The sequence below is a fragment of the Taeniopygia guttata genome, chromosome 11 (assembly GCF_048771995.1).
Source record: "Taeniopygia guttata chromosome 11, bTaeGut7.mat, whole genome shotgun sequence".
In the NCBI taxonomy this organism is placed as follows: Eukaryota; Metazoa; Chordata; class Aves; order Passeriformes; family Estrildidae; genus Taeniopygia; species Taeniopygia guttata.
In genome coordinates, this window is record NC_133036.1 from 5,783,036 (window position 1) to 5,809,072 (window position 26,037).

Below are 26,037 nucleotides of genomic sequence, written 5' to 3' on the forward strand. Positions count from 1 at the left end.
AGAGCTTCAAGGAGTTGGTATGAGAGCTGCTGATGTTCTTCCCTGGCATTAAACTAGATCAATTATCTGACTGTAGTCAGAGCAGCCTTGCCCAGCTGTCAGCATGCTGGGGCCATTTTCCTGAGTGGTATCTTGCACAGCTTCAGTCAAAATGCCTGATTTAGACAGAAATTTATAGTGGGAGTTTCCAGGGAATTGTGGCAAATGCAGTGGGGGGCTGCAGGTGAGATGGTGTGTGTATTAGGGTGTGTATATGGGGCTGTGCCAGGCCAGGAGGCAACATAATCCAGGAAAAGCAGATGTGAGGGCCCTCTGCCTTTCTCCTCTTCCTAGAAGACTGGAATAGGACACTTGGGGAATGCCTTTGAGTCAGCTCTGCTGTTCTCAGGGCCTGGCTCATGTAAACAAACTGCAGAGCTGTCCCAGCTCCTCACTCCGTTGTTGGTCCCATTTACCTTTGTACATCAGAAGCCATCTGACACTAAAATCCTCCAGTGCCCTGGGAGCTGTGCTGGGAAGTGCAGAGTGAATGGATGGAGGATAAATCAGACCTGAAAAGGGCAGCTGTGGCAGTGACCTTGCCCTCGGCTGTCAAAGCTGAGATGAGCTGGCTGTGGCTGGCTCCAGCAACTCTCATTCACTGGTGGATTTAGATACATTTTTTTTTTGTTATTTTTAAGAAAAAAACATGACTGCATAGTGTGTGCTTCATCCCCTCCCCAGGGACAGCTCAATAAACCGCTCGTTGTCTGTGCTAGTTGTTAAAGTTTCAGCGAGGTGTTAAAAAAAACCCGACAAACCCCCACAAACACTCTACTAACAGAAGAGTTTATAAGCTCCTGCAGCTGCGTGTGAGGTTCTCTTGTGGAAATAAATCAAAAATGTTTCCAATGCCGCAGACTTCGATCTGGAAGCTGAGCTGGATCCAGCCTTATTTTTAAACAAGCCACCCTTCAAAGGCTGCTTCTCCCTTTGGAAAAGGGTGGTGTCGGTTGTTTATTTTCCTTTCCAGGAGGTTTTGCAAGGCAAAGGTTTCTCGGAGCAGTCCCACCTCTCCCAAGGGATGGGGTCTCACCCAGCGCTGTGCTTGGAGCTGCCTCACTGTGGGACTGCCCAGGGCCCTCTGTGTGCTGGTGGCAGCAGTGACAGCCACAAGGTGCTGGCAGAGAGCACAACGAGCAGCACACGCCTGTGCAGAAGGGGCTGCAGGCTTTATATAGGGACAGCAACCTCCCACCTCAAAAGCTTCCATTACTGGGGAGGAGACTCAAGTCAAGCCTACTTGAGTTTGGAGTAGGGCTGGTGATCCCTGCCGGATATTCAACAGCATACTCAGCTTCAAAAGACCTTAATCTAGTTAGGAGCAGCATAAAGCAGCAATTAGCACATTGCTGATGAGCAGCTCAAAGGAGAACAAGATTTCATTACCCAGCCCATCTTCTTCCAGGCAGCAGGGAGCTTTTGTTACTCAGACTTGGAAAATTTTCTAGAGTTGGAGCAGCATTGAATCGTGAAAATCCCTTTGATGGTTTGTTGTGGGGTACTGGGGTTTTCCCAAGCACACAGACTCAGCTCAGGCAGGCATTAAGGAATATTCCCCAGGATATTTACCTTCACTAAATCTCCCTCTGGGATGCTGCCATTGTCAGTGTGGGGCTGATCCTGGGCACAGTCAGCAAAGCAGCTGAGGGAACAGGACAAGCCCTGTCAGGGTGACTCCAAACACCCAGCACTGCTGACAGTGTAAGCCACTCCCAGACCTTCCCATCTAGAGACTCTTGTTTTAAATGTCCAAGTTTCTTTATTAACCTGAGTATAACAAATATAACATGTACACAGTATAAAAATGAACACAGAACCTGACAAGTGTACAGGTACAACACAAATACATGAACTATACAATGACCAGTTCATCAAATGATAATATATTAAGCATTTCATTGCTTGGAAAAAGCAAGTTTTGATCATAAAAATTGTATTCTGTACCACTGAAATTATACAAAGTACATTCAATACTGAAAAGTGACTCAACAGAGCAGGACCAAGGCATGGCCTGGCTGCTTAGTGTTACCTTGGGCCAAGACTGTACAAAATGAATCCAGACACTTTGCTGGGATGCGTCTTAAGAACTTAGCAATTAAATTAAGAAGTACAAAGTGTTTCAGGGAGGGTATTCTTCTCTTAAAAGCATGTGGAACGTGCTTTTGGCAGGACCAACAGGCTTCGGCAGCATGCAGAGGGTGCAGCCTGGCACAGCTCTACGCGGGCTCCGAGTTGATGGGTGGCAGGTTTTGGTGCTTGAAGTACTGCACGACTTGCTGGGGCAGCTCTGCCAGCACAGCTTTGGCCAGGGTCTCCTTGGGGACCTGTGAGCCAAAGGGAACCAACACCAGTGTTAGGACAGCCACAGGGAACCGACTGAGCAAACATGGCTGGGCAGGCCCCAGCTCCAGATCTTGGCATTTCACTCAATACCTGCTAGAGTCTGTTGATAGTCAGCATTTTATACACCCTGGATTATTATAGTCTACCCTTCCTTGCAGAAGAGAATTCACTGGTAAAACATCCTGGGTAGGTCAAAAAAAACCACCAGGCGTGGGTGGCAGGAGGTGAAATAGAAAGACAATGATTAATTGCAAAGAAGGGTAAGATAAGCACAAGCTTCATCCTTGGCAATCAATCAATGCCAGCCACAGCCTCTGTCCCAGAGTTGTCTGCTGGATGATTGCAATGGACTCATCCCACAGAGAGGACGTTCAGGGCCAGTGCCACCACTGCCCCTTCCTACAGGGGATCAGGGAGCATGGGGCTCCTTCTCAGGACAATTCATCATGAAGTTTTTGTGTGGCATAGCAGGGCTGCTGGATGAGGCCTGAATGGGAGTCACCAAAACCAACATAGGGCTGTGGCAAGGGGTGTGAGCCCAGTGCTGTCACACCCTTCTGCATGAATGCAGTTCCTGCTCTGGGTCACTGGCTTTTGCTCCCACCTGTCTGACAATGACAGGGGATGGAGAAACATGGCATGCTCAGATGGAACCCACTACAGAGCTGCAGAGCACAGTCATCGCTCCCTGCCCCTGCTGATTTATGTGATCCATGCCAGAGCATCCCTGAGGCTAAGACAGAGCAAGACAGGCAGGTACCTCTTGCCTCTGCCTCTACCGTGGTTGTTCCACTTCCAGGGTGATTTCCAGGTTTGGCAGCCCTGTGCTCTCCCCCTGTGATCCCCTCCCCGCTGCCCTCACTCACGTTGCGGAAGTTGCGGAAGGGCACGAACTGGACGATGTCGCGCACGGCCTCCTCGCCGGTGTGGGAGTGCAGCACCCGGCTGTCCCCGTCCAGGAACTCCATGGCAGCAAAGTCAGCGTTGCCCACGCCCACGATGATGATGGACATGGGCAGCTTGGACGCCTGCACCACGGCGTGTCTCGTCTCGTCCATGTCGCTGATCACCCCGTCCGTGATGATGAGGAGGATGAAGTATTGCTGCGGAGGGGAGGGCACAGGGTCAGACCCAGTGGGACACCAGCACACCCTCACACTGCAGCCAGGGCTCGCTCCGAGTGGCCAGGGTGCTTCACATGCCTAGGGGTGGCAGGTCCCCTGGGGATTTGGGGGTGAGCTTCACCATTTCCCAGCTCAGCTGGCATCATGCCCTTTAGCAGAATCCAGAAATTCATGTGTTCCTATTACCCCTGGTTTTTGAAAGATCTTAAACAAACAACAAACCAGCTCTCACTCCAAAATATTTTTCTGAATTACTGATTTACTGTACCTAATGATGCAAAAAAACCCAACTTCTAAACTGCACAGGATCTCTGTCAAGGCCAGGGGGAATTCAGGGCTGGGACATGAGCCCAGCTGGGAAATGAAATCTCCCTCTGCCCGCACACAGTGGGGTGATTTTTGGGTGCTCCCATCAACATCTCCTGCTCTGATGTGGATCATCATGTGTATTGCACTGCCAGGCTGTGGGGCCATCCCATGCTCAGGGATGTCCATCTTCTGTACAAAGCCATGGCTATGGGATGCAGAGGATATCAGCAAGCTGGGGGATGACAGAGCTGCAGCATTAGAAACTGCTCCCCTTCCTTGGGAAAGGGCTGGTGCTGCAGAGCTGGGGAAGGATGGACAAAGAGATGGACAGATAGTCCTGCTCTACTCAGCTCAGCAAACCTGGAGCATGTGGACCCCCCAAAATCCCATCTCCTTCGTCTCCAGGGAAAGTAATGGCTCAATTTTGGCACATTACAGAGCTTGTGTGTGCTGGAGAAATGACGAAAATGAGCACTTAAGAGCATTAAAGCCCTTTGTTCCTCTCCTCATTCTTTCCATTTCCTCTGAAAACCGCTAGTGCAGCATCCTGGAAAAGCAAAGGAAGGAGTGCTGCCCCAAGCCTGTTTTTCTGGTCTTCCTCCAGCCCACATCCCCTGAAACCTTCCCTAAGCTTCATCCACTCTTGATGAGCTGCAGTGCTAAACTCCAAGTACTAACAAGGCTGGGTAGAGCTTAAACACAACCTGAGGACATGGCTGAGGAGATTTTCCCAAGCCAGACCCTTCTCCACTCCAGCCCCTTTTGATGCATTAACCCTGCCTGCACAGCACAGTCCAGGGTTAAGTTTTTATCTAAATATGAACTTTTGAGAGCAAAATATGGTGAAACAAAAGTCTGCAGAGCAGGACTGCAACATCTGAGTTTGGAGGACAAGACTAAACTTCAGAAGAGGACCTGCACTGGTCATAACTGGAAATAGAACTTGGACCTCGCCCCATCTGGGAACCAGTATAGGAGGAAGAGTATAAAAGCTGGAGAGGAGCAGCTGATAATGACTTTCAGCTGATTCTCCCTGTCCCTGCCTGGCCTGTCTACTGGAAACATGGAAAGGGTTATTTCCCTTTGTTCCCTTTTTTTCTGTGAAATTTGTAACAGGATCTGAGAAAAATGCTGGAAAGTATGCAGGAAAAGGGGTGGGAAGGTGGAGCCTGTCAAATGTTTATCACAACTTCATACTTCAGAGGTCAAAAGAAGTAAGAGCTGATGCTGGGGATCAGCCTCAAAGCCCAGGGGCTGTGCAGGGGTGATGAATCTGGGGCCAGGAGGCACTGCTGGAGAGCATCACGGGGGAGATTCCCCAAGGAGCAGTGACACTTTTGGTGGTGTCAGTAAATGACAGCAGGACAGGTGTGCTGGTGGCACCTCAGGGCTCCAGCTGCAGTACTCAGCCAGGGTGGCACCTCTGCCAAGCTACAATCAGAGCTGCTGGTGCACAGGGACCAGGCTAGGGGGTCCATCACAAACAAACCAGCAGCACCTGCCTCCTTTCTCCTCTTTTTCTTGTTAAAATGGCTGATCTCTGCATCCACGTGGGCTCCTGGGATGATTCCCAATCCATTTGTTAGTGATATCAGCAGGACTTGGAGGGATTAGGCAGCACTGAACAGCATGAGGTAAGAAAAGGGGCGGTTTGGATGTAGGGACCCTGCTGGAAAGGTGAGTTTTAATTCCCCAAAACTTATTAATCCTTTCCCAAGAGTTAAATGGTGTAACACCTCTCTGTCCCTCCCCCAGCCCCAGGATGTTTTAGTCTCCCATGCCTTAAGAGCTGAGGGCTGTGTTTGTGATCTGTGTTGCTATGGAAAAACTACGAGGCTTTTTGGTTTTATTTGAAATGCTGGGAGCAAGCGAGAGCGGGAGGAAGAGGAGGGCAGGCTCAGGCAGCCACTGAAGCATCAGCACCAGGGGTGGCTTTGATGTACGAGCTGAAGATGGGATGGAAGAGGAGAAGACCCCGGGGGAGTGAGATCCCTCATCAATAACGCTTTGTGCTGCCAAAAAAACACCCGAGCCAAGCCAGGCTTGCCTCTGACGGCACTATTAGTGCCCATTATTTAAAATCTCCCTTGATTAAACTATTAGTGCCAGGAGAGGGGTGCAATTTGCATACGATTAGCGCCTCTGCTCAGTGCTGAGCCCGTGGGCTCTCCCTCCCCCACTGACAGTGACACAGAAAACGAAAAAACCAGGAGCAACCTGGATCTGTGCTGAATTAAACCAAATTCAGTATTTCCTTATGCCTGGAGCTGGGAAGAGCAACAGCACTCATAGCAAGGTTGGAAAAGGTCCTTGTGGGGAACAGGTTTTAATGTGAATCAGGGAAGCTTTTACCCCAACATCTCCTGCCATGCCCAAGCTGATGCCCAAGCTGATGCCCAAGCTGAGCTGTTTTGGCCAGCAAAAGCCAGGGCCAGATCTGCCATCCTCCATGGGCAGCCTGCTGCCACAGGGACCCAAGGGAGCTCTCTCTTGCAGACTTCAGATGCTCTTCACACCCCTAAGAGGATACCTTGGTCACCACTAGCAAGGCTGGACTCACAGACAAGGGAAAAGACATGAAACCCAGCTCAGGCTTTGTGTTCCCTGCCCAAAGCCATCAGGATTGCCATCAGATCATGGAATCTTATGGACTTACTGATGCAGTTTCCTGTTGGGTGGCCTGAGCTGCAAAACGGGCCACGTGGTTGATGATGGGGGAGAAGTTGGTGGGTCCGTAGAAGCGGATGTGGGGCAGGCAGGCAGAGTATGCTTGGACAATGCCCTCTACACCTTCAGGGAGAGCAGAGAAACAGGCATTACAGGGTGGCACAACTCAGGACCACAGCAAGCCCAATCAGGAATCATTAGCTCATGCTATCATGGAGCTGAAGTCAGATCTATTCCCCCCACTTCCTGCCCAACTCATCCCAAATTTCTGAATATCCAAGCTTTGCTCTTCAGTCACTTTGCAATGGGTCCTCAGATCTTCTGTAGTAGGGAAGCCCTCATAGTGCCCACAGCCAATGAAGGCATTCCTTGGGATTGTGAAAAAATCTCAGAATCAGCCAAGGAGGAGGAGCAAAAAGAAAAGCAACTCCTGGTCTCTGAACATAACCAAAAAAGAGATAGAGGGTCCATGGTAGCCCTTACCACTTAGGATCTGAGCAGTCCTTCAGCCATCACTGTGAGCAGCCATCAGCTGCTAAATGGAGCGTCAAGTCTGAGTTCCCCATCTGCTCAACAGGCCTTGTGCTTCTTGCAGCCTTGCTGGGAGAGCAGACGGCTGGTAGGACACACCAGACAGCAGAGCGAAGGCGGATTTTACACAGTCTGAATCCAGTTGCATCTTACCCTGGGCCTTCCTACACACCCCCAAATTTTCTGTGCTTTCCTCTGAGTGTGCCATTAGCACGTGCTCTGCTTCACTGTTCATGTCTGTCTCTGAACATGCCTTGAAAAATCCCCATGATCACAGAATTGTGGAATGACTCAGGTTGGAAGGAACCTTAGAGATCATCTAGTGCAAACCATGCTGACATGGGTGGTGATGCCACCCGCTAGATCAGGTTGCTCAGGGCCCCATCCAACCTGGCCTTGAACACATCCAGGGATGAAGGTGTTGCTGAAGAAATGCAGAGGAAGGACAGAAGGCACTGAAGGCATCTAAGGAGTCCTAAAGGCCCGGTAGATGCTTACCTGAACAGAATGGATTCCTGGGATTGAAGTTAATGGCAAACTCATGGGATACCTGTGGAGAAGAAAACACCCAAATTAATTTGGAGGACCCGTGCAGGGCAGGCAGCTCACTAACAGTTCAGCTGATGCTGCAGGGCTGGTTTAAGTGTGACGCTCCCCTGGAGCAGAACCAGGTGGTCACAGAGTTATGGTCCACATAACTGCTGGGTCAGTGACACTTCCCAGCCCTCTGCTACCCAAACAGCAAACACAAGTGTGGTCAGGGCTGAACCAGTTCTCCAGTGCCCCCATTAAATGGGGGCATGCAGCCTCCTGAAATTATCACACCATACATTCTTCCACAGTTATCAGAGCAGGTCTGCCATGTAACATCTTGCTGGCTGCCCAGAGGGGAAGCAGGCAGAAGAGATACTCTCAGCCAGCTGTGCCATCTCACCAGAGACTACGCAAAATTACTTCATCCTGTAGCAGGTTTTAAAGAGAGAAAACTCAAACTCATCACAGGGAGTGCCAGTCCTGGCAGCATCTCCATTCCCCACCTCTCTGCACAAGGATGATGCAGCAGGAGGGAAGAAGACACAGTGTGAGCTGTGCTGAAGACCTTGTCTGGCATGTCAGGTACAATGGCAAACCAGCAGTTGATTAACCTCATCATTTGGGTCAGCATGAGAGTGAAAGGCAGTGTGGGAGAGCTGATGTGAAAGCTTGGGTGTGATGGACAGCGAGTCCCAGCACAATCTGAGCTGGTCTTCGCTGCCTATGAACCCATCCTTTCACCACAGCACATCCAAGTTCCTTTAGCTTTTCCTCCACCTCCTTTCAAGCTTTCATAGGGAGATGGTATTGCAAAAAGGTCTTGTGGCAAGAGCAGACAGCCCCCACACCTTGATCCCTGGCTGATACACTGGACAGCAGCTGCTTTGACCCTGTCTCTGCCAGCAAAGAAAGCCCAGCAGCCCAGCTGCGAGAGCTGCTGACTTCCAGTATGAACCTTTCCAGTGCTGGTGTGGGACAGCCACCACATGTGTGGGCTTAGACATCCCTCACTCTGCTCTCAGCAATTTAGGCACCCTAAGAAGCAAACAGACTCTCAGGACCATCAAGGATGTGCAACTGCCTCTTCCAGCACCTCTGAAAGTTGAGGAGGTGATTTGGGCCCTCAGGCCACCAGCTCAAGGGCTCTGAAACAAAAAGCTCCCACCCTGTTTGTGCCAGTGTTACAAAACAAGGATATTGTCTCCCTCTCAGAAGGGTGGAGGATTGCTGAGCTTTTCAGCAAGGGAATTGCTTTGGGACACACATATTCCCAATGCTGGCAAAAACCAGTGTCCTCCAAAGCCATCTGAAGCCAGAGTCCTCCCGAGGCTGCAAACGCAACACGCGTCTGATTCAGACTTTCCAATTTTGCTGGGCATTGTGTCGAAAGCAGCAGAAACTGTTTTTACAAGAGGCTGTGGGGTGGGAAATAGCAACCAAACAAAAGTAAAGTCAACCAAAAGTCGCCCCCATGCTGCAAAGCTGATGGGCTGCCTGACTGGCGACCGGCCACAGCCTGCTCAGGTCTCTGCAGGCCTGCAGAGCACCACCAGGAACACTCACAGCCACCAGGGTAGAGACACACTGAATGTATGACTGTATTTTGTATACACCCCTTCTCACAGAAGCCTTGATTTTGGGCAATATACCCAAATTCAGTTGACTTGTGGTTGTAATGGGCTTGCTTTTTCTTTTTCTTAAGAGGATGTTCAAAATTCTGTCGCGAGTATTTATAGACAAGGCAGGCAGAAATATTTCCATGTTTTGGTCTGCAAAAGAGGGGTTTTTCTTTTAAAAAGCAATGAAATAATTTCAAGCTGTGTTCCTCACTGTCTACAGAGCAGAACCCCTACATGGCAGAAGTGTTGCAAAACCTCCTCTGGAGTTTTTATGAATTTTACATATATATAAAAATATATATCTATATATACATACTCATAAAAAATAAACAGGAGAGCTTCAAAATAACAAAAAACTTAAAAGAAAGGATGTCATTCCCTATTCAGCTTGTACTTTGAAAACAGTTTCTGTGGAGTCCAACTAAATGTACATGGAGAACCTACAGGTACCCCATTCCCCAGTAACTCACAGGGAGAAACTTCTGAACCACCCCAAAAGGTAAGAACAACCCCACAGAGGGTTCTCTGCCACCCCTAGAAGGAATCCCACTGCTGTCATGACTCAGTTTGTCTATATATATATATATATATATATAGATAGATAGATAGATAGATATAGATTATATAGGTATAGATATAGATATATAGATATAGATGATATAGATATAGATATACATAGAAGACAAAAGGATGGAAAGCCTTGGAGGTTGCACATCAGTCAAGCCACCGGCTTCCTTTGGCTGATCCCATCTCCCAAATCCAGGTGAGCGGTGTGGCTCCAATATTCAGAATCCCCCTCTCTGCTGCTGCTTTGCCTTTGCTCATCCCCCAGAAACCACAACCCATCTGCTCCCCTCTCCTGTTCCCTACTAGGAAACCACTCGAGGCTCTCTACAGAGCTGTTACACGGCAAGATGTTCTTTGACATTTCCAACGCGACTTTTGTGTGCGAAACATCTCGCTCCGCCGGGCGCCTCAGAAGCGCCAGGGGAGCCATGGCAACAGGAGCACAAAGCACCATTTATACCTCTTGTGTCTCTTGGCAATCTTTACTTGGGTCTGTGGGTCTCTGCTTTCTGTCCATGGTCACACAGGGTGCAGGATTTCATGTAAAGCTGCTGCTCTGGCTTTGAAATTACCCAATGAGCCTTGACAGCCAAAAACACCTTTAATGAGTGGAGCTAGTGATTCTTAGAGAGAACTGAGATGAAGCCCCAAGCTGGAGTGGTGTATGGAGATTCATCAGAGATGGCCCCACATGAGACAACTGGTGGGTTATGGGTGACCTGTAGGCATGGCCCAAGCACCTGGGGAGGAAGAAGCTGCTCCCCACTGGGGCTTATTTGGGCTTGGAAATCATTCTGGGGAAAAACAAGGTTTTTTCTGGTAGCTTTTACACAGCATCTCCTGGCCCACAGGAGGCTGCAGGAGGCACGTGCAGAGCCCCCAGCCCTCGTCCTCAACCCAGTACCCACCTCCAGTCTTGCCAGAAGGGCTGTTTCCAACCCCGTGGGCACTGACTCACACACATGGGCAGCAGAACAGGATGCTCTCCATGACAATCCCGAGCTGCTGTACCCTTTCCATGCCTACTGCATTTGCCATTCCCATTTTTCTCCCCAGGTAACAAATCCCTGGCAGCAGCTGGCTCTTAGACCTTGGAAGCTGCTTACCTAGATTTTCCCAACAAAAGTGATAAAGTGACAGACCAGAGACATTTGCAGGCCAAGGAGGATGAATCAGCTCCAAAGTGCACATGGAGGGATCTCCTTCTGTGGCTGGCAAACAGTGAGAGCTCCCACTTGAGTCATATGAATTCTGGCTGCTGGGAGGGCAGAGAAAAGCACAAAGCCGGAGCGGGCAGGACATCCCCAGCCATGAGGGTTGGCAGTGATGAGCTTCCCAGCCCAGTTCCCAGCTGCTCATGACTTATGTGCCCTGCTGTGCTCAGCCCAGAGCACAGCTCCCCTCCCACAGAACACAAAGGGCTTGCTGAGATCCAGCCCCAGCCTGAAGCTGGGAACGCCTCTAAACCAGGGAGCAGAAAGAAAATGCACATGAAGGGCGTGAGCAAAGAGCGGCCAGAAGACCCAGCCAGTAATTAATGATGGTGGTGTCCCAGCACATTGTCTCAGCCGTGAGGAGATGCTCCCCATCTGCCAGCCAGGCTGCAGGAACAGCCCCATTCTCTGCCCTCCAGAAGAGCAGGATGTGCAGCTCAGTCCTTGTAGGACCAGTGTCTAATCCCAACCAAAGATCAAGGTGGATTTTTGGGAAAGCTCCTCTGCTTCAGTCCTTGCAGGCTCTGCCTGTACAACATCAAATCAAGGCTCCCTAGCTCCCAGCCCCCTTCCAGACTTAGCTGCCGTCTGACACATTCATCCAGAGGCCTTTTCCCTTCCCCAGAATTGTTCCTGCCTTCTGCCAGGAAAATGAATCAATGCCTGGCTCTGCCTATTAATGCCAGGGAGCTGCTGCTTTCATGCCAGTGCAGAATGCGGGAATGGGCTGCTTATGCCCCATCCCTGCCTTGCTGCCCACCCACATTGACACATCTCACCGGATGAGATTCCACATCTGCACATTCCTCCTCTCCCCAGCGGCTTTTCCCTGACCAAGCCAGCTCTGCTCCTGCCAAGGCAATATCAGGACAAACCCATCTCAAACACTCAGGTGGCCACAGCACTTCACCTTCCAGTCTGGCGGGAGCTGGGCGCCGAATCCCAGAGCAGGAAACATCTTGTCCCTAAAGAGAAGGAGGAAAACATATGGGTGTTCTGACACACACAAAGCAGGCTTGCACAGCTTCTCCCAAAACATACTGTGCTTTTAAATGGGAGATAAACATTCTCAAGAGAGAACAGATATTCTCCCTTGAATTTGATCTTTAGAGATCAAATTTAGAGATAAAAGAGTCCAGCTTTGCTCTGTTTCCCATAGAGACCAGGAGCATACTCTTGCCCAAACACATGCTCTCTTGCAGGCATGTAACCCTGGAGATTTTAAAAAGTGAGCAATCCATTTTGGTCACAAAAGCCATCACAGTGAGAGCAACAGACTTCTGTTTTGTTTTCTCTATCAATGTCTGAGATGATATTTTTTTGGTATTTTCTCCACTCCTCAGGATGTCTGAGGAATGAGGCAATCTGGGGTCAGAGCTCTGACAGTAAACAACAGCAAGCTGAGGGCACCTGCCCCCAGCAGATCTTCCACCTCTGCCAATGTTCCTTCCCCTCCACAGCAGCAATGGGAGGAGAGGAGAAAGCCTGTCCCAACCCTCTCCTGCATCCTGATGTTTATGGTAAATAACATCCTTAAGGTATTACTTAGCCCTGGATCAAGGCAGATGCATCCCAGAAGCCTCTCAGGAAGCCAGAGAAGCATCTGCAGAACAGGGGTGGTGGCAGAAGGCACGGTGCTTACGAGTCATAGTCCTGGATGATCTGGCCAACAGCCCAGATGGCTGACAAGTACTCGTTTGTCCCCAGGGGGTTGATGTAGTGCAAAGAGGAGGGTTCTTGGGGGTTCCCATTGGAAGCTGTGAAGTCAATCCCAACCTGGAGGACAAGAGAGATGCATAAACCCATCCTCTGTCAGCAAATGCCACCAGAGACCTGGCCAGCAAGCCTCCATTGCTATGAGGCCCACCCACAGCTCCCTCAAACCCCAAACCTCAAACTTTGGAAAAAGTGTAACAAAATCCATTTCTTCACCTTTCCTGCAAAAAGCTGATTAAATACTACACTAGGCAAAGTCATTCACTCTTACCCCTCCAGTTTTCATCAATGAGCATCACATAAGGTGTCCCCAAGCAGCCCCAGCTCCTGGAGCAAGCCACCAGCACCTCCAGCTGAGGACTCTCGCTGCCCATGTCCCAGATGCACAGGAACTGAGTAGCCCCAGGGACACCAAGGCAGCTGGGGCTACCTGGCTATCTGCATCTCAAGGTCTTTGGCCAAAGAATCACAACCCTGAGCAGACCTTGCCCTGCAGGCAGGAAGACCTGCTCTTCTCCAGGCTTCCCCAGGGACCAATATATGCTGAGCTCTCAGGGGACTCTGTCAGGAAGGCACTAAATTAGGCTTTCTATTTAAAGGCATTTGTAGAAATGCCTATCTCAGACCCAGATAAATCTGGCCAGAAGAGGCGAGATGCTGAGCCACCCAATTTGCTACGACTGGGAAGGAAGAGTTGGGACGAGGCAAACAGGCAGCGTGACTGCACTCGACTTGTTTGCTTAGCAGAGAGGCAAAACCCAAAATAACTCCACTGGCTAAATTGAGCTCAGGGATTTTGAGAGAGATTTTGCTCCGTACCCATAGTGGGAGAGGATGAATTTTGCTCTGTACTCATAATGGGAGAGGCAGTTTGCCTGAGAAGGGACCTTGGCATGGCTGGGGCAAGAAGACATCACAGCCCAGGATGTGCCACCACCTTGTGCCAGGGTGGCTGGTAAAACACAATGGCAGGACAAGGGAACTTGTTTTTAACCTGGAAGAGTGTGGATTTGGATTGGAGATAAGGGAGAAATATTGCACAGTGAAGGTGGTGAGGCACAAGTTGTGCAGAGAAGCTGTGGCTGCTCCATCCCTGGAAGTGCTGAAGGCCAGGTTGGATGAAGCCCTGGGCAAGCTGGTCCAATGGAAGTTGTCCCTGCTCATGGCAGGGGGGTGGAATGAGATGATCTTTGAAGGTCCCTTGCAACCCAAACCATTCTATGGTTCCATGAAGACCTAACTTCTTTGTCAAACAACTGTACAGCCTCACCAAACCTGTGGTTCACCTCTGGAACACCCCAGCTCTGGCCAAGCCACCAGGGCCAGAGAGCCAGAGGGAAACTGAGGCACGGGGTGGGGGCTCAGTGGAGTCAGACAGTCAGGGGCCCTGCTTGTGCAAGCTATGTCATCAAGAGCAGGACTCAGGCACTGAGTCTGAGAGGGACTCAGCTGGTCTGCTTCTAACACAAGGCACAGGACTGGGCCCAAAACCCTCTTCTCTGGCTTCAGTCCTCCTCTCCTGAGCCCCTCCCTTGGTGGGGAGGATGCCAGTGATCTTTCCAAATTGCAGGGGGTGTGTGCAGAATGCTCCTGCCAGCTCAGGTGTTTCTGCAGTGGAAACACACCCTTTGGACCAAGGATGCCTTGGGAGGAGGAGGAGCCCTCCAATAACCAACAGATCTTTAGATGGGGGGAAAATTTCTGCATTCAAACTTAATTCACGCAAGAGCTTTGTACTACCAAAAAATTCACTGCTTTTCTCTTCTATTCACTCTCCAGCACCAAGACCAAAGCACACAGAGGCAGAACAGTACACAAAAAGCTCTCCCAATCATTGCTGTTCCTATGGCAACCCTTCCTCCTCCTCCTACTCTTCCCCCATCATGTTTTCAGATAAAACAACAAAATACAAACTGATCTAACTGTGAGTGCCTGCAGCTCTCTGGATACTGCACCAGCAAAGTTTGCAGAAATTGAGAAACCCACTTCTGCATTGTGGTGGTTTCACTCAGGATTGTCATGTTCTTGCTTATTTACTCCTGACAAGCTGTGGTCCAGCTTGAAAGAAGGTGAAAATGTCAGTAAAAATGCAGAAAACCATCTCTATAACATCCCAAAGTCTCCCATCTGGGTTCAGAATAAGGAGAGCTGCCACAAAAAAAATTAAGGTGGTTAAAGCTTGAAATAGGGAGAGAAGTTGGTGACATTTTGTGAAGGGTCAGGTCTTTTTGAAAGTCTGGCCTTCAGCCAAAGTGCAGCCAGCTTCCTCCAAGCTCCTGGATGTACCTCAGCATCCCCAGAATCCCCAAACCCACACGGTTTAACAGCAAACAGGCAGCTCCTCACTGTCACGACAAGTGCCTCACGCTGGTGCCAAATCTCACACTGAACCTCACTCCCCAGTTCTGCCCATCACAGAGGTGTTACTACTACTGGGCAAAGAGAAGCAAAGGTCCTTACAGTGAACATCAGTTGGCAGCCTCCCAGGATGTAGTCCAGGAAGGAGAAATCTCTGGTTATCTGGAAGAAAAAACAAAAAAAGCAATTTCAGCAATTGTCATAATTGTCATCATAATTCAGGCTATGCAGGCCCTTGGAAACACAAGAGAGGCAGAGGATAAGGGAAGGGGGAGCTCGAGAAGACCCAAACTCAGTCAGGGCTGATGGAAACATCACAGCCACATACTCACTTTGCAGGACTTGACAATGATGATCCCAGAGTTCTTGTAATTCTTTTTCTTCTTTTGCTTTTTGGGGTTAATGCACTCTAGCTCGAGCTGTAAGACACAAGACAGACCCTGGTGTGAGAGCAGTGCTGGGCTGTGCCACGCGGCTGCAGAAGCCACCATCAGCATGTCTTGGGGGCAGCCTCCCTCCAGTTCTGAAGAAGAAGGTTTTATTCCCAGGCTATAGATTGCAAATCCAGAAGAAAATTGGGCTCAATGCCTGCCTCTGGCACTACAACCTTGTGCAGTCCTAGGCAGGGCACTTTTATGCCTTTGTGCCTCAGTTTCCCCAGGCAGGAGACTCAATGCACCACACCTGGTGTTTCACACCCCTCCATACCTTGGCCAAGATCTCCTGGCCTGCAATCCCAGTGAAGAGAGCAGTGCAAAGCTCTGCTATCCACGGGTCTTCATAACAGACCTTCAGTCAGGAGGAATCTGCCAAGGATATTGGACAGCACTTCAGGGCAAAATGGGGACACCTTTGGCACAAAACTGGTGTGGAGCTGCACTCCTGGGGACCAGGCTGCCCCTGCTGCAGAGGCAGCCCCAGCTGCAAGTCACACCTCCCCTTCTGGCCCCCTAAACCACAGGGCACCTCCAAACCATGGGTGCTGCTTCAGACACCCAGCAGAGCCTGATTTTCAGCAAAGTCTGCCTTAGCTCTCTCCAGCTCAGATGTTTTAGCTGCAGCCATAGCCTGGGTCACTCATGGTGTGGGTGGAAGAAGAAAGGAATTTGGACTTGGCTTCTTCTGAGCACAGATTGAGGGTGCAAGTACCAAAGTCTATCATCAACCCCTTCCTCATTCTTCCCCAAAAGCATGTCAGCACTTACTGGAGAGGCATCTTGGGCTTCACACAACCTGGACACTGAAGTCTGAAACTCGCCGATGAAGTCGTGGCCCCCGTCACTGTCGTAGTCATAACACACCACCTGGGGTGGGAGGAGCACAAGGCAGCCTCAGAAACAGGAGCTGTCTCCTGCAAGAGCTGCTGAAGTCCCAGCCTCTCCAGCTGGAGACCCAAAACAGCCAATTTTTTGTTGTTTTGGGGTTTGTTAATAAGCCAGCCCTGGGGTTTCAGATTTGAACAGTCAGCCCCAGAGGCTGATCCCCACAATACAAGCCAGAGGGCTCCTGCTACCTTTATCAGCTTCTCCATATCTCCATCACACAGTGACACCAAAGGCACAGTGAACGGCTTCCAGACGGGGTCCAGCGTGTATTTGATCACCTGGAGGTGGGAGCAGAGGATGCTGTTACAATGGGCACACCCACGGGAGGAGATCAGGACAAAGCAGGGACACATCTCCAACAGCGGCTCCCAGTGAGCCAGGCCAGGAAAGCTGCCTCAGCCCTCCCCTGCCTCCATAACTGAGACACAGCAGCTTCCCCTTCTCAGGCTGCGGCACGTGTGAGTTAAACCAGGTTTGTTTTCATTGCTCTGGGTGATTTATCCACCCCTGGGAGCAATTAAGGAAAACTGCCTGAGAGAACAGCTGTGGCACACCCGGGCAGCACGGGCACAGCAATGCCTGAGCACGGGCACAGCCGCCCACTCCACAGCTCCCAGGCCAGCAGCTACTATTTATGCCCTCTGCATCCCACTGCTTGCCCCCTACTCGTTACTTACAGCCCCCCCCCCCCAGCACCCAAACACAGCCTGAATCCATCTGGGCTCTGACCACTGAGAAGATGGAGCAGCAAGATGCTGCAACCGGCCCTGGAAAGCCAAAACAGCCCGGGGCACATTAAGCTCTCTTGTCTCATCTGTGTAACATCTGCTGCCTGGGCTGGAGAAATATTAATTGATGCTTTTTGACATTTCCTGAGAGAATGCAATTGCTTAGTAGAAACCTAAGCAAACTCAAGCGGGCTCCAGGCACTCACTGTGTACATCTGAGGTGCCTGCAGGGCAGGCAAAGATCCCTTTTCACAAAGGTGTGGTGCTCACAAGGAGAGATTCACAGGGATATTCAGAAAGTCAGGCACAGGCAGCAAATTAACCCTTCTCTGTGCAAGGCAAACATGGGGTATATCTGTGTGAAGGACCTTGGATCTTTGCAGCTGGGACAGTCACTGCACAGAGCAGTGAGGAAGAGATCCGTGGCTGCTGCTGTGGGCAAACAGCTGCATGGGACCTGGAGCTGGCATCTTGTTCGACAGCAAGGCTCCTACTGAGAGAGGGGGAAACCCTGACACTGCAGGAACAGTTTAGCTGAATTTGTAAACACCTCCTCCAGGAGCCTGGGAGAGCAGGGGGAGCCCACACATCCCAGGATGCTGCCCACAGGCTCACCAGGGTGGGTGGGGAAGGAGCCAGAGTTCCAGCTGAGCATTCACATTTGTGCTTGGACAAGAAGCTGCAGTGGTGCACTCATCCTGCCCTGCCACGCCTGCCCTGTCTGCTGGCAGGAGAAATGCCAGCATCAGACTGAAAGCTGGCTCTATTCCTGCACTGGAAGCTGCAAGAATGGAGAACTTTCTTTCTTCATATCCAGCCTCAAAGCACAAAGATGGTCACAGCATCATAGAATGGTTTGGGTTGGAAGGGGCCTTAAAGATTATCCAGTTCCAATCCCCCACCAAGGGCAGGGACACCTTCCACTAGACCAGGTTGCTTCAAGACCCATCCAACCTGGCCATGGACACTTCCAGGGATGGGTCACCTAATGTGGTATCCCTCTCAGGCCAGCTGGAGCACCCATTGCTTGAAAGAAAACTTGCCTAGACCTTGATTCAGTGAGACAGGACAATGGGCAGCAACTCAGAGGAAACACCAGTATAGACATCTGCTCCCCACAAACCTGACATGCTTGTAGAGATGCCAGCAACGGCTGGAGCACAGTCACCTACCCATGCCTCTTGAGAAAGAAGGGCTGAAGGCCACTCCAACCCCCCACATCTGAGAAACACATCTTGTTGAGTCAAAACCCAGCTACACACACTGAATCACGAGGGAAAAAAACAAGTAAGGCCCCAGCCTACTCCCACAGAAATACAGGAGAAATACTAAGGTTGATGTGAACTAAATATGCATGGAAAGGTGTGTGGGAAAGCACAAAAAAGTAAACAGCAGAGCTGAGGCTATAAGGATGGCCTGTACTGATACCACAGGACACAAGGCATTACCTACATCCTGGTGCTCGTGTGCATGTGGGTGTGTGAGTGAAGGAAATCCTCGTGGACTTTGCACAGAAGTGGCAAAACCAAACATATGCAGAGACATTGTAAATAAACACCACTTTCTTCTTCCACCTGAGCTCCCCCTGTGTTTTGTTACAGCAGCTTCCTGTGATGGTACAACTCCTTAGCCAGGCTTTGAGGGGACAAGAAAAGGGATGGAAAAAGAAGGGTGTGAGATGGGGTGAAATGGAGCTCTCTTCCTCTGCCATGGAAGCTGCTGTCAGTCTCCCCCACCAGTGATTCCCCCTCCTCTCTCTGCCAGCTGCCAGGAACTATGTGCAAACTAAAAAGAGCCTTGAAACAAGCTCTGAGGAGAAGAAAGAGCAGTTGAAAAGTACTTATTAGTCCATTGTTAAAGCAAAATCCAGCCTTTTTCTCTCTGCCTATGCTGTGGCTGGTATTCCTAACATCACTGGCTTTAGCAGCTTGAGAACGTGACCAGCTCAGATCAAAATACCACAACAGGTATAAATGAGGGAGAGGAGGGTCAGATGGCCCTGATTAGACCCACCAAGGGCCTGGTACAGCTCTCTGCCTCCTTGCCTGTGGCTCTGGCTCATGAGAGACACAAGGCTGGGTGCTCATGCACTGAAACTGGAAGTGCCTGAACACCCAGCTTAGGTGGAGGTGTGGCAAAAACTCATTTTAACCTTTCCCTACCTCACACCACCTCTTTTCACCATCTCCCCAGGTCACAGCTCATCCTGATGCTCCTGCAAGGGGAGGGAGAGTGGGCCAGGGCTCAGTCTAAGCCCAGGATGAGACTGGAGATTATCATGGGCTTCAAGACCATCTCCCTCTCTGCATGCTACATACAGCAGTGGGTAGCACAGAAAAGATTTCAAGATTTGCTGGCCCCAGTGAACCTTCATCTGCTGGAGTCCAGCAGCCTCAACTGGACATCAGGAAGCGAGTTGTAAGGTTTTGAAATCCCAGGTTCCCACCCTGCCCCACAGGCAATGGATGAGATAATGCCATGAAGGGCAAGAGGAGCTGATGTGAGGAGGGAGGTGTCTCAGCAGCTCAGGTTGGAGTTTTGCTCACCTCTGTTCTGTGAACCAGCATCCACTTCCCATCATCACCTGGTTTATAAAACTCCAAGAAGGGGTCTGACTTCCCAAAAAGGTCCTGGAGGGAGAAGAACAGGATGGGTTACGTGGTGCTCTGCGAGCAGCAGAGGTCCAAGAGAGATGTTTCTGTGCCACTGCCAGCCCTGCAGATGCTCTCCTGTCCTCATGGGCCAGGTCAGGCATGCTGGCAAACAGGCAGCACCCACAGGCAGTGTCCTGCCCACCTCCCTGTCCTGGTTGTGTGAATCCCCTTGATTTCCCCAGCACATTTTGCAAGGCGGGTGTGTTGGCACCCCAGCGTGTGCCCCTACCCCAAAAGCTCTCTGGACACAGATGCCACAGAAAACAACCCCAGCTGGGAGGCAGCTGTGTTTGGGCTTGGAAAAACATCCAAAGCCTCAAAGGAAAAACAGAATTTTGAAGTGCATGTCTTGGGGGAGAAAGGAAGAACATCCACCCTCCTACACACAGCAGTAAAGCATAAGCAGAGGAAGTCTTTAAGGAGCTAGCTGCCCTGGTGTTGACAGAGATCATGTAACACCCTGAGATACGCAGCCCTGAGTCAGTGTGTGCTGCCTCTGCTGCCAGCTTCTCCTCAGATAATCCCCCGACAAAGGGCTGCTGCTTTCTGAGGAACATGTACACACACACAACCCCTGCTGGAAGCAGCACGGGGGCTGGCTGCTTCGGCACCCGGCGAGGCGGAAGGCGCTGGTGGCACCCACAGGGAAACTCCAGATTTTCCAGGCAGAACTTCACTCCCATTCAGAAAAAAAACAAGGAGTTGCTAACAAGAAACCAAATCCCAAATATTCCAGACTTTCCAAATATTGAGGATTCAAGTTATTTCAGTTGGGTTTTCCTCCTAGAGGAGGGTGGGTGTCTGAATCCTTCAAAGAGCTGGAGGAACTTTTTATGGGTTTGTGCTTCTGAGGGATGCAGTGGGGATGTGAGGGTCTGTGCATGGAGAAGGAGGAAACATGGACACTCCAGAACCTCCTGTCCACAGCAAGCCCAGGAGATGGCAGCTGGGACAGGGTTCTAGCGATGTCCCAGCAGAAAATCCATCAACATTTCTATCCAATTCTGTTTGTGAAGGCAGACACAAAAGTAAATCAATGCAAAGTGTTTTGGCTTGGGGAAACTACAACTTGTTTCAGTCCAAATTCTTCTGCAGAGAAGCAGACCATAAAGGCTCTCTGGTGAGAAGAGGCTATTTTTTTCTTACCCTCTTTCACACATTTGTAGGACAGAAACACAAGCCATTCCTTCTGCAGCTTTATGGCTGTAGCACAGCTCTGATCCTGCTCACCCACCACCCGGGCTTGGCACTTGCAAGCTGCACAGATGGATTAAAGAACCAGTGGTGGGTACCTGACCCTGCCTGTGCTGGCTTAACCTCCAGCCCAAGGAGTTTCATCAGCACCAGCCCAGCGTGGGCTGGTGGAGGCACCGGGGAGCTTTGAGGATGTTTGCTGCCATCCCACGTGGGTCAGCCTGGCTTGCAAATCCGGTCAGCCTTGCTCTGTTCAAAGCAGGGTGGCAGATGCCTCCAAGCCACAAGATTGTGGGCTGCTATTTTAAAACATCAAACCCACACATATCTCACCCCTACAAACCTGGCAGGAGATGGAAACTGAGCAACCAAAGGAGCTCAGCAGACCAGATTGATCAGGAAATTGATCCAAGAATCAAAATGATCCAAACTGGTTTTAACACACCATGGAGAAGGAGGGAGAAGCTGGCACTTCCAGCAGATACAGCTCCCTAAATCACAGCTTCCAGCAGCAGTCCTGGCTCACAGCACTTGCTGCCCCCTGGCCATGCTGAAGCATCACTGCCATTCTGCTGTCCCCACTGCTGTGGGCTTCACATGGCCAGTCCCAAGTGAAAATACCTCCTCTTCTGCAAGATATTTTATTTTTCAACAACTCTCCCAAGAACTGATCTGACACAAGAGCCCCAGGCTGAATCTGCTGCTGACATGCTCCTGCTTTGCAGCTTCAGCATTTCAATCAAGGTAGTGAGATGCAGGTGGAGAGAATGGACATGTGATGGGGAGGAGGATCTGCCTGCAGCCTCAAAGAGATCCCAGCCTCAGGGTAGCCACGGCAGAGCTGCCTGGGACTGAACACAGCTCCAGGCTGGCCTTGTGGCACAGCTGCCAGTGAGGGATGACCACAGCTTCAGCTTCGTGTGTGCACTAAAGATAATCCCATGACCCCACCACAGAATCCTGTGAGATCCAGTCCCTTCCTATAATGTCTGAGCCTGTAGCTGTGTTCCCCAGCTCCATGCTGTGTGGTACTGGATGCTGCAACTCCCCAACCTTAGCCTTGGTTTTCTCTTGTTTATTCAATTTTTCACTTTCTTCCCTAAGCTTAAACAAGTTTTACCTAGCTCCCACAGCTGCATTTCAACCATAACCAAAAATGACACAAAAATACTGTTTTCCATCCAATATCCTTGTTCAAGGGCAATTTTAATTTGCATGAAGTGACCTGAGCATCCTTTGCCCATGAGCAAGACTTTGAGCACTGCAACTCTGTCCTGCAGTATGGGAATTGGTAAAGAAACTTTGTCAGTTCTTGGTGACAGCAGGTGGTCACTGAGTACAACCTTTCTGCTGACACCTGTAGATGAAGTTGAGTTGTTTGTTACCTCTTAACTGGGGCATTTGGCTCCTTGCACTAGGCAAGGTAAGTAGAAGGGTGAGAAAACAGTCACTTCCAACAGGTGGGATAAAACTCTTGGATAAACCAGATGCCCACTGAGTTTTAACAGCAGGACTGGATGAACCCCATCTTCTGCCCCAGCAAATACCCTTCTGCCTGGCTGCTTGCTTTACCCTGTTTGCAAAGAAACTGAGGGCCATCCTGCCAATAAAACAAGCTCTGGAGAGACTAGGAAGAAGGAAAAAATAATATTCCCAACGATTGCTTAGCAACAGGACTGGTTCAAGAGGAATAGCTCTGGTTGCCTGGTAAATAAGGTCAGAAGATGCCATTAGTGAGGCTCCCTGGTTCCTGTGCATCACATCCAAAGCTCCTGTGTTACCTGCCTCTGTGAGATCCTCACTTCCTTGGAGAAGACAGGCCCTACACTTTGATACAGAAGCAGATTTTTGCCCCATTTCCAGAGAGGCTGAAGGTAACAAGCCAGGTGCCCTCAGCACATGTGAGATAGGGAGTCAAGGGTCATCAAAACTTCCAGTTTTGTCAGGAGGCAGTTCCAAACAGCTGCCACTGAAGAAGTAAATCTGCTGTCTCTGAGACATGCTGATACACAGATCCTGTGCCACACAGAATTCTTCCATCTTGAGACGTGTGATGAAGGAAGAAATACCATGACAAAAGGGAAACTGAGGCATAGCTGTACCCAACAGCCAGAGGATCTCACCCAGTTTCACCCTGAAGTTTTCTCCAGTGGGACTGCTTTCTGTCACTGCTACACCCAAAGCAGAGATTTCTTTAGATCCCAAGGGCAGAAATTTACCATTGCATCCCCCAGACACAGCTCCACTCACCTTTTTATCCAGTTTTCTGCCAGCCATGCTCAGAGTAATCACCCTGTTATCTGAGAGTTCCTGAGCAGCTATCTGAAAGACAAGGGAAACATTCATTTTCAGCATAAAAAAATAAGCTTCCAGTAAAAAACTAAATCCCTTTCTTGAGTTTTATGCTGGACTTGGTCTCTCATGGCTTTTCTACACCAGGGCTCATTCATGACCTCCAAGGAGGAGAAGTGTCCAGACTGAGCCAAGAGGAAGGAGAAGCCATATAAACCCTTTCCAGCAAGATGTGCCACCTCATGCTTCACGTCCTGGGCATGGCAAAAACATCTTTAGGGAACATTTCCCTTAGGGGGAATGCTGGTGGAACCCAGGAGTTGAGCCATGTCTCCACATGGCCACCTGATAAGGCAGCCCCAAGGATGAAGATTCCATGACTGCTCCTGAGGAGCTGCAGCAGGCAGGAGCACAGCCCAGACCACTTCAGCTGGAGAGACTTTATTCACACATGCTCCAGAAGGGCTTCGGCTGCCAACCCCCGGTGGGCCAGTTTTGTCTGGAATATGGTCTAATCAGTCTCTTGGTATTTTAAAGGAATGTTTATAACAAAACCCCACATTTATTCACTTTTATTACAAGCCATTTTCTGAATCACTTGTCTTTTTTTTCCTGCCCAAGCATCTGCTCTCCACCTCTCCTTTCTCTGATCTCTCAAGGGGGGGCTGAGCTGTTCCGCAGCATTCCCAGCTGCATCCTTCTCCCAGGGCAGGAGCCAGCACCAGAACAGCCAGGAACCCAGCATGGACATTGTCCTTGTGCACAGTGTCCCAAGCATGGCTGTTTGCTGGGGGCTGTCCTGCACTGAGATTCTGCAGTGTCATTACACAAGGCTTTAAGAAAAACCTGCAGAACTCCAGGGGACAATTTTCTACAGAACGAGCAGTCAGAGGGTTGTGGGCACTTAGGAGAGCTGGGGAGTTGGCAGAGATGAGGAGGCAGAGATGCAGGTTCTGCATCTGCCTGGGCAGCTGCGTGAGGGGATGGGCCACAGCTCCTGGACAACCTCCTGGCCTTCCCATGGTGGACACAGCTCTTTGGTCCACAGAGGACTCATTCACTGCACATGAACCCCAGCTTTCCCCTCTGTTCCATACAGAAGTTCTCTGCTGCCATGCCATGGAATTACTTTCTCTCCCACCTAGTCCCTGGTGAGTGAAAGCAGTCACCAAAATCAGCAGGAGGAAGAGAAACTGTAGGGAAGAGGATGAAATTTGTCCTTTCCTCAGCCCCACAAAAGCATGCCCAGCTGGAATCCAGCACTTTAGGGCTCACTGTAGGTTATGCAAAAGCCAGGCTGTGCAGACATGCCAGGAATGTCCTTGTGCCACCCTGCCACAGGTTGCTGGTGGCATCTTCTCTTGGCCAGCACAGACAGTAACAACATCCCTACCACTGTGTCCAGCAGAGGTGTGCAGCAAGATTTTAAAATTGACTTCTACAAACACAGAGGTTTGCTTTGGGATCTTCTATCTTCAAGCTTAGGGACACCCACACAGTCCAACCTATTCAGCCAAGGTTCTTCTGCTGCAGTCACCTGTGTGGCACCTCAGCTAGGAAAATGGATAGCTGGGCAAAACTGAAGGGAATGAGGACAAGGAAGTCAGACTTTGGCTCCAAACTCCCTGGAGCCTGCTCCTCCAGTGGTGTCCAAAGCCTGTGCTCCAGCACTGCACCAGGCAGCAGGGAAAAGTGCCCACCACACACAACCCTGTTCCCATCCCCCAGCCCAGGCCAGGATGAAAAAAATGAGATCAAGAAACCGTATCAGTTCTACAACATTAATCAGATGCCTCTGCCCTTTGGCTGTTTAATGACACATTAGGGACAGAACAGGACCTTCCTTTTTCTAAAGCACGTAACCTTTGAACTTGACTGGAAACTTTTTCAGCTCTTCCCACTCAAGCATTGGATGGGATGTTGAGAGCCTTGGGAATGGCCCCACTTCTGAACCTCACTGCGGCTTTTCCTCTTGCATTTAAAGACTAACTGCAGCAATTAGGAGAGAAAAATATCTTCCCCTAAAGCAAACAGCAACTGAGATGCACCAGGTCCCAGGCTTTTAAACCTTCCCAGTGCTTTTAAACCTGACAGAAGTTTAACTCCTTGCTGGCCTTTCCTTCCACAGCTTTGCAGCCCAGCTGCACATTTCACGAAACTTGTAACACAGCAGAGATTCAAAAATGATGACAGCTGAGGTAGAACAGAAACACACCTAAATTTAGTATCTTCTTTTTAAAAAAGAACATTGCTAAAGAGATCCACAGCAGGAAGGCCACTGCCCGAAGGGGTCTGTATCAGAATCAGTGGCTGTTGCTATGAGAGTTGTTGCCATGGCACATCCTCATCCTACAAACAAAATCACCCATCCCTGCAAAAGGAATGAGCCCTATTACCTGTCGCTGCACCAGAGAGGTCTGAGCAGGCTCCTTCTACCAGATAACAAACAGCAGCAGCATAGATTTACTTTGTACTTCTACAGACTGAGGTATTTTTTATTTCTCAGACTGAAGCAGAGGTTGAAGACCCGCAGTGCTAAGCACGGGACAGACACTGAGCAAGATCAGTGTCCCAAATAAACTGTCCTCCAAACAGACCAAAGTGGCCAGGAAAACAAGAGGTACAGGGAAAAATCTTCAAGAGATACACCCCACTCTCCTGGACCCCCTGTGAGTGTCCTGCATTGCCCCCATCCACCTGCACAGGGCCAGCAGGAGCACAGAGGAGCAAACGTACCGTTATCATCCCCTTCCCAGCTGGCTTGCCGTTCCCCAGAAGGAGAGTCCGTGTTATTTTCTTGCTGGAGACAATCTAGAGAAG

The 26,037-nt window shown here is 50.2% G+C and overlaps 1 protein-coding gene across 3 annotated transcripts in view; it reads right to left on the reverse strand.

Annotated features, from left to right (window-relative positions):
* Positions 1-1,778: 1,778 nt before the first annotated feature.
* CPNE2 (copine 2) overlaps positions 1,779-26,037 on the reverse strand; it is a 43,719-nt gene continuing 19,460 nt past the window's right edge. For all 3 annotated transcript variants that reach the window (XM_002195660.7, XM_072934573.1, XM_072934571.1), the window contains exons 4-16: positions 25,954-26,028; positions 23,176-23,247; positions 19,624-19,707; positions 16,538-16,627; positions 16,230-16,328; positions 15,357-15,443; positions 15,127-15,186; positions 12,593-12,726; positions 11,861-11,915; positions 7,515-7,566; positions 6,475-6,608; positions 3,252-3,488; positions 1,779-2,366 (exon numbers count right to left, since the gene is read on the reverse strand). In XM_002195660.7, the coding sequence (XP_002195696.6) occupies positions 2,259-2,366; positions 3,252-3,488; positions 6,475-6,608; positions 7,515-7,566; positions 11,861-11,915; positions 12,593-12,726; positions 15,127-15,186; positions 15,357-15,443; positions 16,230-16,328; positions 16,538-16,627; positions 19,624-19,707; positions 23,176-23,247; positions 25,954-26,028 (1,287 nt within the window). In that variant the 3' untranslated portion in view covers positions 1,779-2,258. The remainder of the gene's footprint in view (positions 2,367-3,251; positions 3,489-6,474; positions 6,609-7,514; positions 7,567-11,860; positions 11,916-12,592; positions 12,727-15,126; positions 15,187-15,356; positions 15,444-16,229; positions 16,329-16,537; positions 16,628-19,623; positions 19,708-23,175; positions 23,248-25,953; positions 26,029-26,037) is intronic.